We start from the raw sequence: 10326 nt of genomic DNA on the forward strand, positions 1-10326 counted from the left end.
CCCCCCCCCCCCACGTCTGGAGGTGGAAAGCTGGTCTAGTCTTGGCTCTGTTCCCTGGGCTTCTGTTTTCTACCGTAGCCTTCTCTCCCTCCAGAAAAGGACAGATGAAGCTGCATTCCAGAAGCTGATGAGCAACTTGGACAGCAACAGGGACAACGAGGTGGACTTCCAGGAGTACTGCGTCTTCCTGTCCTGCATTGCCATGATGTGCAACGAATTCTTTGAAGGCTTCCCTGATAAGCAGCCCCGGAAGAAGTAGGGGTTCCTCCAATGCAGCTGGGGGTCGAGGTCTGCCAAAGAGGTCTTCCAGGTCGGCAGATGAGTTCATGCCGTGGTGCAAAACCCTGAGCAAGTTCAATAAAAAAATACTGGGAAGCTATAAGGCTGATGATCTGAGGGACTCTCGAGGCCGAGGGATATGTCGCGTGGGGTGGGCGAGGGGAGCACTGGGAGTTGAGCTGCAGTTTAGTGACGTTGGGGGGGGAATGTGGGGTGACAGAGGGGTGTGTGCGCGCGCGTGTGTGAATGCTGGGTAGAGCTGAGGCAGGGAGACGGACCACCAGAGGTTGGGGAAGCCCCAGCTGTGGGATCTTAGCCAGCCCCCCCGACCCTCCAACTTCATACTGAGGCTGGGATTGAAGGTCACATCTGCTCCTGGTTGGGGTCTGGAGGGAAGACAAGAGGGCTGAGTCACAGGGAGGGAGTTGTGGGGTGAGTGGGCTGGGACCGGCTCCTGGCCCTGTTCTATTACCCTTCTAGCTCATTGGTTCTGAACCACAGGGAAGGATTACTTCTGTCCCTTTCCCGTCAATGGGCTGGATCAGGGAGGGCCATGTGGAGGGAGACGGTCAGCAGTGGCATGAGAATATGGTAGTGCTCCAATCCACTGTATCTGCCCCCAGAGTGTCAGGGAGGGGATCTGTTATCAGGCTCCTTCACAGATGGACAAGGGGCCTCAGAAGGGCCAAGGGAGGGATAGTGAGGGGGTAGGAGTGAGGGAGATAATGGGGAAATGACCATAGCTTTAGAGATAAAATCCCAGACAGATGATCTGATGAATGAAATTGAGATCCCCTGCCCCCAAAGAGGTCTGCTCTTGCTTTCCCTTAGGGTAGGCTAAAGGCTAGTGACTTGGGGGTACAGTGAGTGAGACTGAAGTTAGATTTCAAAGCTATTTCTGGATGATACGGGGACCTTTAAGGAAGGGGTGCATAGAAGTCCAGCCCAGAGGCTGCAGGGTTGGGTCCTTTTGACCTCTAAGGCTTCCCTTCTAATCACTCTGGGCCTTTCTCTCCGGCCTCAGAGGAGTGTGGCAGGTGACTCAGATATTCCCCTGGAATTTGACGACAGAGGCTGGTCCAGGAAAAACCGCCTCCTCCCCTGCTCTCTCCGAGTCAATCTGCCATCTTTCCTGGGAGGCCCTCCCCTGAGCCTCCTCCTGCATCATTTTCTACTTTGGAAACTCCAGTTGCTGAGCAACCAGTCCCTGCTGCCTCACTAGCCTTGCAGCCGGGGGTGGGGTGGTGTAGGGGCAGCAGGAAGATCCAGGCAGGCCAGGGTAGGACTGTAGCAGTGGTGGGTACTGAGCCCCTCGCCCATTCTGTTACAATCAGTTGGCCTGGTGGTATTGCATCCTCTGAGTAACCCTCCCTGACATTCACCCCATCCATGACTGCACCCTGAACCTGGACCCCTTCTCCTAGCCACAGCCTCTACGTCACCACACAGTGCTAACCTTTCCCTGGATCCGCTCCCCAATCCCTGATTCTCAGTCCTCCTTGCCCAGCGTCTCCAACAATTCTTTCCCATGAAGAATTTCTTAGTGAAGTTAAAAAAAAAAAAATCATTCATTTAAGAGCCCTTTAAAAACTTTTGGCTTATTGGGAACAATGGCACATGCCTGTAATCTCAGCAACTTGGGAGGCTGAGGTAGGAGGATTGCAATTTGGAGGCCAGCCTGGGCAACTTAGCAAGAATCTCAAAATAAAAAAGACTGGGGATGTAGCTCAGTGGTGAAGCACCCTAAGTTCAATTTCCAGTACAAAAAACAAGAAAACAAAACAAACAAAATCTTTGGCTCCGTGCTAGCTAATGATCCTGACTTATAGGAAATACCTCCTCCACTGACAGTCAGGGATCTCCAGGTGTCTCCTCTGCTCTTGGAGAGGGTGGTAGGGCGGGTTCCAATGTGGAGCGTTGCCCTCGGCCTTGGGGAGATACCTTTTATTTGGCTCCTTCCTTCTAGGCTTCTGTTTCCAAAACAGCCCGACTTCCCTTCTTCTGCCTATTGCTCTATCAGATGGTGAGTTCTGGTTTTGGGTTAGAAAAATGCCGTTTCTGGAACTGTAGATATGTGTGCCCCCTCCCTGCCCCCCACCTGTAAACAAGGAAGGCAAATGTGCAGCAGGGGCTTCTCCCCAGTCAAGTCCCAGGAGGCTCTGCTGGGTGTCCTCGCGTCCCTGACCCCTCCTCCTTGGCCTTTTCTCCCTGACCCCCTGGGCACTGGGAGCCAGGGAATAAAGGCAGAGAACCGGAGAGGGAGGCAGCGGGCTGCTGCTTGCACTCCTCGGGTTCGTGCCCTCCTTGGTGAGTCCCTCCTTCTGATCTCTCTGTTCACCTCTGCTGGCCTGAGCTGGGTGACGAGGTCGCAGGGTGACCAGCCACGGAGACCTCCTCAAGGAAGGCCCGGCTGTGCAAGAGGGTGTGTGCTCCGGGAGGAGAGGGCAGAGTGCTGGGAATTGTGACTGCAATCATGTCCTGGCTGAGCCTCCCGGAGAGGGGGGAAAAGATGAGGATTTGGGGAGGTGGGAGATGAATGATGTGTCCAGCTCAAGGACTGACGGGTGGGCTTTGGGCTGGAAGCAAGAGCCAGACATTCCTCCTCCTGGCCAGGTCGGCCTGCATTGCTCAAGTTCCCTGGGTAGGGCCTCCTCCTTCCCTGAGGGGAAGTGGTTTTGAGTCTGAGCTGCAGAGGCTCTAGCTACCTTGGAGGGGTGGCTGTGCTGACAGCATTGAGGCCCCCATTCCAACCCCACCTCTGGTCCAGGTCTCAGAAAGACCCTGGAGTTAGACGTCAATAGTCCTCTGGCCTCCATGCCTCCTGGGTACAAGTCACTGGCCTGAGCCTGGAGGTCAGACAGGCAAGTCCAGTCACCTCTTTCCTGCTTCCTGTTATGAGCTTTCAGCCCCAACCCCTTCTACCCTCGGACACCCGTTGCCCTGTCCCCTACTTTACAGCAAGACCTTCCTTGATATCAGGTGATTCAGGTGCTGGAGGAGAGGAGGTAAAACCAGGGCTCAGGCTGGACAGGGCAGAGAAGACACCTTGGCCCCTTCTCTGCTCTACTATCTGTGACTAGCTCTTTTGGGGAGGTCATCTGTCCTCTTTCTGCCCCTAGCCCCCTTTGTCAACATCTCCCTAGTGGAGGAGTCTGCAGTTCCTTTGGGGGCTGGCCAGTCTCACTGTAATGTCCTTCGGTTGCTGGATTTGGGTCTTATCATAGGTTCCAGTCCCCAATCCTTTGAGGGGGGGGCTCTGGGTGGGCGAGTGATGATGGTGGACAGGGGTCTGGCTTCCTGAGCCCTATGACTCCTCCTCTCTCCACTCTAGAGCTGCACACTGTGATGGAGACTCCACTTGAGAAGGCCCTGACCACTATGGTCACCACATTCCACAGATATTCGGGGAGAGAGGGCAGCAAGCCGACCCTGAGCAGGAAGGGACTAAAGGAGTTGATCAAGAAGGAGCTGAGTCTCGGGGAGGTAGGTGGCCATTTCTTCTCACCCCCCCCCCAACAAAGTCACAAATCTGCCCTTGGGGGACTCGGGTCTAAGCCAGGGGTGGGGATGGCTGGAAGGTACGGCCAGAGACAGAAGGAAGAGGGTGGACTTCTCAAGCTAACAGAGTTCTAGATCTCTGTGCTGGGCATGCGTCAGGCTTGCTGAGAAGGAGAAGGGCCGAGCCTGGGCTACACCGCAAGCCTGCGCCAGGGCTGTAAAATCAGAGGCAGATACTTCCTTTTCTTTTCTTTTTAAAACATTTTTAGATGTAGATGGACACAATACCTTTATTTTGTTTATTTAGCTTTTTATGTGGTGCTGGGGATGGAACCCAGTGCCTCACGCATGCAAGGCAAGCGCTCCACCACTGAGCCCCAGCCCCAGCCCTGGATGCTTTCTTGATGGTGGGGCCAGGCTGTGACAGAAGTGGCAGAGCCTGTGCTAGGAATCCTTCAGGGTGAAAGTGCCAGGTATCTAGGTCAAGGGGGGACCCTGCCTGATTCTGTGTGCTGTGCCTGGCAGAGCCATGGCTCTCAGATGCTGCTGACCTGCAGATTAAGGGTTAATTTGTGAACCCAGGGTAGGAAGGAGACAGAGCTGATTATTATCAGATGGAGAAGGTAGAAGGGAGGTGACTGACAGAGGGGAAGGCCCACGAGTGAGTAGACATCATCTTATCTTTACAGTTAAAAAAATCAAGGCTCAGGCTGGTTGCGGTGGCACAATGTCAGTAATCCCAGAGATTTCGGAGGTCGAGGCAGGAAGACCACAAGTTCAAGACCAACTTGGGCAACTCAGTGAGACCCTGTCTCAAAATAAAGAATAAAAAGGGCTGGGGATGTAATTTGGTGGTCGGGCATCCCTGGGGTTTGACCCCCAGTACCACGCAGGGGAGGAATAAAAACATCAAGCCTTAGAAACTTACATGGAATTTGTCCAGAGAGAGGCTGAGCTGCAGTTCCAGGGCAGTCCTGTGCATTACCCTCCCCTTTTCCTTTACAATTTGGCCTGGAGGCTGGGGAACACAGGGTAGGAAGGAGACACATCCTTCTGTCACATCCTGAACTCTGGAGGGCCCCAGAGAGAAGTTCCATAGAGCGGTGCCCCCATGGGCAGAAGAGGCAGCAGGGACGGTGTCCCCAGTCTGCTCTCAGCCCTTCCTGCCTGGATCTCACCGTTCTGGAGTTGATGAGGGCAGAGGCAGGGGCTACCAGCTCATCAGGGGTTAGTTACTGGGGGACAGAGTCCCAGGGGAGGGCCTAGCTATCACAGGAGCCCAGAGAAGAACCAGGACCCTGTTGCAAAGAGGTAGTTTCCATCTCCACATGTGCCGGCATCCTGGATCCTAGGAAGGTCTGGAGCTGAGGGCAAAGACGGGGGAAGGCAGCATCTGCCTGTTTGTGGTTCCCTCCTGGTCCATCCCGAGGGCTCTGTCTCCACCCTGCTGGTGGAAGCAGGGTGAGAGGACAGGGGACCAGACAGACAGCACAACCCAATGCTAGGCTGAGCTTCAGTCCAGCTCTCCCACGGGGAAGGCACAGAATGGCTTCTCAGCTTCCATGTACTGTTCTCATGGAGACAGACTACTGCCAGGGGTGCACCTGGAATCCCAGCAACTCAGGAGTCTGAGGCAGGAGGATCCCGAGTTGGAGGCCAACCTGCACAACCCAGTGAGGTCCTGTCTGAAAATAAAAAGTGGAACAGCCACTCAGTGGAACAGCCCACGTAGGTTCAATCCCCAGCACGGCAAAAACAAACAAAACAAACAAACAAACAGGACAGAATAAGTCTGAGATTTAGATGATGCTCAGTGTCACATGATCCTTAAGCTGTTTTTTATTAGGTATTAGCATGTGGAGGACGATCACGATTTTTGCATTAGCAGGGATTGAACATGGGGTGCTATATGACTGAGCTACATTCCCAGCCCCTTTTTATTTTAAGACGTGGTCTTGCTAGGTTGCCCAGGCTAGCCTCAAACTTGTGATCCTCTTGTCTCAGAGTCTAGGTAGCTGGGATTACAGGCTTGTGCCACCATGTCTGGCTAGTCCTTTGCTTTTATTTTTTGCAATCCTGGGGATCAAACCTAGGCCCTCAAACATGTTAGGCAAGAGCTTTACCACTAAACCACATCCCCAGCCTTAGGTCATCACTTCTCTAACAGGGGAAGGTGTGGAGGAGGGAGAGACTAGGCTAACTTTCCTATTGTAATTTATTTGGAGTCAGGAGTCAGGTCACTGATCCCTACTGGGGGCCAGGCCCTGAGCCAGGTGTGGGCTGGCGGGGGGAGATTCTGGGGATCAGCATGCATACAGGGGTGCTGACTTAGCTGGGGATCACATTGAGGGTGCCTTGCATAGTGGAGCAGGACGGGGAGGGGTTTCTGAGCTGTCCCTCCACCTGGACCCTTGCAGAAGATGAAGGAGAGCAGCATCGACGACCTGATGAAGAGCCTGGATAAAAACAGCGACCAGGAGATTGACTTCAAGGAGTACTCGGTGTTCCTGACCACGCTGTGCATGGCCTACAATGACTTCTTCCTGGAGGACAACCAGTGACGGGGGCTCCCCTCTGCCCTCTCTGTTTGCCACAGCTGTTGACCTCTCTAGCTCCTTTGACAGCCCTCTTTGGCCCCTGAGCCTCCTCTTCCTTCCTGATAGACTCTTCCAGCAGAGGCAATAAAGATTTTCCACCTCAAGTGTCTGGAGGCTGTTCTTGAAGGTGTCTTGTCCCCTCTGGTGTGGGTGGGAAAGGGCACGTAGCTGTCCTCCGTTAGTGAGTGGAGACAGTTTCTGGGTGTTAGGGTCCTGAGCGCCCACCCCACTTGCTGTCATGGAGCTTGTCCTGGCTTAGTTTTGCCCTCCTGAAAAACACGGAGGCTTTTGCATGCTCTCTGCAGGCTGCAGAAAAGCAGAGGAAACTAACAGAGAAAGTACTTTGAGAGTGAAGAGGCCAGAGCGCTGGGTGTGGCTCAGAAGGCAGTGATGACAATCAGTTCTGGCTTGTGGCTAGCTCCTGGGGCAGTCTGGCTCTGCTCCAGCCCTTTCCCTCTGCTGCATCCCCTCTCAGAAGCATTCTTCCCCTGCCCCAATTGTCTCTGGGGACCAGTACTTTCTTCTCCCTCTGCCTCCCCCCCCCTCTAGATTTTTTTCTCAAGAGAGGATCTGGAAAACTTTTCACTCAAGAGTGAGTAACTAATGCGGGGGAGGGGGGGGGCAGGACTTGGCTCAGGCGGGTGTGCAGTTCAACGTGAGACGGTTGTGGGAGTGGAATTCCAGGGGTGGGGGTGGGGGTCGGGGGGGTGGAGTGTTGATATTGAGAGGAATTTGTTGTTGGTGGGGACGGGTGATCTAGAGTCTTTGAATCATCTTGCGACCCCTGGCTGCACCCTCTCCCTCCTCTAAAATTGACCCTGATCACCCTGAGGGGGTGGGGGACACCAGTCTCTTGTGAGATCCTCCCTCCCTCTCCCTCTCCCCACACGGTCGCTACTTTAGGACCACATTCAAGCACTGGCAGGCCGGTGGCTGCGGAAGATGCAGGGAGGACCGCGGCCACCGCCTCCCCGGGACCTCCCTCTCCATGCCCTGTCATAGACCACGAAGGGCAAAGTGAACTATGAAAATCTAGGGGGAACTCTGATGTCACCTGGCCTGCAGTGGTCTCCCCTAGACACCCTAGTCCGGCTGCTAGGCTTTCTCAATCCCGTCCTACCCGGAACAGCCCTGGGCGTGGACATCGAGGGGACCCGGTGCCGTGTGAGCGGGTTGGGGCGGGGCGAGGTGGGGCGGTGGGCTGTCCCCCAGCCGGCCTCCCGGATGCGGCCGGCCGCTATAAGGCCAGCGGGACTGCGACACAGCCCGTCCCCTCGCTGCTCCCATCTTGCTCCGCTGCCTCGATCGTGGTGAGTTCTCGCCGGGACAGCGCAGGGATCCTCCTAGGACCGGCTCGCGCTCGGGGCCAGCCGTCCCCGCTCGCCACCCCCTGCCTCCCCGTCGGGGCCGGGATTCACTGGCGGGTCCGCGGTGCTGGGGCCAGAGGGACAGCAGGGAGAGGCGGGCTGTGCCAGGCAGCCCCGGGGGCGGCACCGAGTGTGCTTTCCTGGGGTGCGGGAGGGTGTGTCCTGGGTGTGTCATTGTCGCAGTGTGTGGCCCTGCGAGGTGTGAGGGCAGCCTCCATCCCCTTCCCTTTTTCTGGATATCCTGGAGACGAGTCCTTGGCCTGATCTAAGCCATCGGCCCGTTTGCTCCTCAGAACCCTGAACCGTCTCTGTTCCCCCGCGGTGGCCTCTTGGGGCGCTGTCCCCTGGCCTCAGTCTGCTCCTACCTCTCCTGTGCTGCCTCCTGATGCCACCTGTGTGTGGCCTGAGGCTGGGTGGTTCAGGCAGGTCGTGGGGACAGAGCTCTGGGGGTGTGTGGTGAGCAAGAAGTCCCTGGTGCTGTGACACTAACCAGCCCTTCTGTCACCAGCTCTAGGTCCAGCCCCCAGTCATGGCGTGCCCCCTGGATCAGGCCATTGGTCTGCTCGTGGCCATCTTCCACAAGTACTCGGGCAGGGAGGGTGACAAGAGCACCCTGAGCAAGAAGGAGCTCAAGGAACTGATCCAGAAGGAGCTCTCCATCGGCGCCGTGAGTAGCCTCCTCCCCAGGCCCCTCTGCCCACTCAGCCATCTGGCCCTGGGCCGCTGGCCTCCCTGAGCTGAAGATCCATTCCCTCCCGGGGTGGGGATAGTCTTGTCCTGGTGTTCAGTCCCTCAAGGGAGGAGCAGGGACTGAAGAGAGGTAAAGCCAAGCTGAACCCAAGGTGGATGTCCCTGAGCAGAGCTGCCTGGGAGGGAGGAAGGGAGAGCACCCAGGGGCTCCTCCTTGAGTCTGCACTTTCCATTCTAACACATTAGAAGCTGCAGGATGCTGAAATTTCAAGGCTGATGGAAGACCTGGACCGGAACAAGGACCAGGAGGTGAACTTCCAGGAGTATGTCACCTTCCTAGGGGCCTTGGCTTTGATCTACAATGATGCCCTCAAGGACTACAAATAAATTGGGAAGGTGGAGATGCCCTCTGGGGGCTTGTCTGAGTCCAATCCAGTGGTGGGTAATTGCACAATAAATTTTTTTTTTTGTTATTGTTGAATCTATCCTTGTGTCATGGCTTTCCAATGATTTCTGATTCCTCTTTCGTCTGGCTATACCAGCCATCAGGAAGTCTGCTTCCTTGTTAACCTCTGGACTGACTCACTGGCCATCTGCCCTGGTAAGGCTGCTGCGAGCTCATAAGGAGACTTTATGTGAATTAGAAAAGTTGCCCCCCCCCCTTGGGGAAGCCATCAAATGATCTCCAGTAGAGACCTAGGGTGAGACTGGAAAAGGAAATGGTGTCTGGGCTGTGAGGGAGCTTGGGGTCCCTAGAAGTGGGACAGAGATCGTCCTAACAGCTCCCTGAAGACATGTTTTGCTCTGGGTGTGGTGACAGGGGAAGTGCTGGATGGGCCCTGGGGTGGGGCCAATCCACTCTGTCACCATAGGGAGGTGGGGCGTAGCTGGCACATCTGAGATGCATGAGTCCGGGTCTGAGGTGGTTTCTGAGACCACTAAAGACTGTAGAGTTGATTGAAGCTACTCATGCTCCAGTTGCAGGTAGAGAGGCACATTTTTTTTTATTTTTATATTTTCATGGTGTTGGGCGTCAAACCCAGGGCCTCAAGCATCCAGGTAAGTGCTCCACCACTGAGCCCCATCACCAGCCCTTGGAGAAGCCCACTAGAATTCTCTCTCCCTGCGTTCAGAGATGGGGTCCTTTATGTTGGGGGTCGTGGCCTGAGGAGCTGGCAGCCCCATGAACTTGTGAATCATGAGGTGCTCACACATGGGGCACAATAGGGGTCCCTGGGATGGGCCAAACGCAGCTTCTGTTAATATTGACCCAGCCGATCCCTGAAGTTTCATTTGAATGAATCACCAGCCATCCCACTGGAGCCAACCCAAGTCCTCAGCCCTCTTCAGAGAAGATGACTAATTGACTTATTGTCTAATGTCTGCATCAGTGTTTTCAGGCAGGAGGGTGGGGTCGGGGAGATTAAGAGGCTTTTTACTCGACATTCCTTGCCTCTAGGCCTTGTCCAAACAGGGCAAGTTTCTCCCTATATCCTGGGGAAAAAATATCTCAACCTCAGATGGAGACCACTTCCTTCTTACTCCCCTCCCCTCTTCCCTGTGCAACTTTGTGGAATTAAGCCCACTGGTCGGGGATCGGCAAGCCGCTGAGAGCCGCACCTTTTTGGAACCCTTCCTCCCAGGGTTGCCTCCCCTTCGCCACCCTGCGGGGTTATCAGGAAGGTCCACATCTCGGCGCTATTCAGTTCCATGGAAAAGTACTCGCCCCATTCCCCGCCGCCGCCCAGGGGCAGACAATTTGGAGACAGCGCCCTCTTGCGGGCAGAGAGCAGGGCCCCTGGGGGAGAGTCGCGGGAGGGGCGGGGGGGGGGGGGCCGCGGGTGAGGTTTTTCCTTGGGGCCCCGTCGCAGGAGGGGGTCAAGGCCGTGTTAGGG

General features: G+C 55.5%; 3 protein-coding genes across 5 annotated transcripts in view; all 3 read left to right on the forward strand.

Moving 5' to 3' along the window:
* The window catches only part of S100a4 (S100 calcium binding protein A4), a 3724-nt gene extending 3345 nt beyond the window's left edge, over window positions 1-379 (forward strand). Inside the window, exon 3 of the mRNA XM_015502679.2 lies at window positions 95-379. Within this exon, the coding sequence (XP_015358165.1) occupies window positions 95-259 (165 nt within the window). The 3' untranslated portion in view covers window positions 260-379. The remainder of the gene's footprint in view (window positions 1-94) is intronic.
* Window positions 380-2955: 2576 nt separating this feature from the next.
* Window positions 2956-6481, forward strand: S100a5 (S100 calcium binding protein A5). Of its 3 annotated transcripts, none has more exons than XM_015502680.2 (3): window positions 2956-3140; window positions 3611-3762; window positions 6195-6481. In XM_015502680.2, exons 2-3 carry the CDS (start codon window positions 3625-3627, stop codon window positions 6336-6338), a joined length of 282 nt encoding a protein of 93 aa, XP_015358166.1. In that variant the 5' UTR covers window positions 2956-3140; window positions 3611-3624; the 3' UTR covers window positions 6339-6481. The 3 variants fall into 3 exon arrangements, with proteins under 3 accessions (XP_015358166.1, XP_048670783.1, XP_048670782.1); XM_048814826.1 differs by lacking the exon at window positions 2956-3140 and adding an exon at window positions 3191-3258; XM_048814825.1 differs by lacking the exon at window positions 2956-3140 and adding an exon at window positions 3200-3284.
* Window positions 6482-7528: 1047 nt separating this feature from the next.
* S100a6 (S100 calcium binding protein A6) lies at window positions 7529-8916 on the forward strand. The gene is made up of 3 exons (XM_015502681.2): window positions 7529-7684; window positions 8250-8408; window positions 8678-8916. The coding sequence occupies exons 2-3, from the start codon at window positions 8271-8273 to the stop codon at window positions 8816-8818; spliced, it is 279 nt and encodes a 92-aa protein (XP_015358167.1). The 5' UTR covers window positions 7529-7684; window positions 8250-8270; the 3' UTR covers window positions 8819-8916.
* Window positions 8917-10326: the final 1410 nt, after the last annotated feature.

Source organism: Marmota marmota, unplaced genomic scaffold, assembly GCF_001458135.2.
Source record: "Marmota marmota marmota unplaced genomic scaffold, marMar, whole genome shotgun sequence".
Taxonomy (NCBI): Eukaryota; Metazoa; Chordata; class Mammalia; order Rodentia; family Sciuridae; genus Marmota; species Marmota marmota.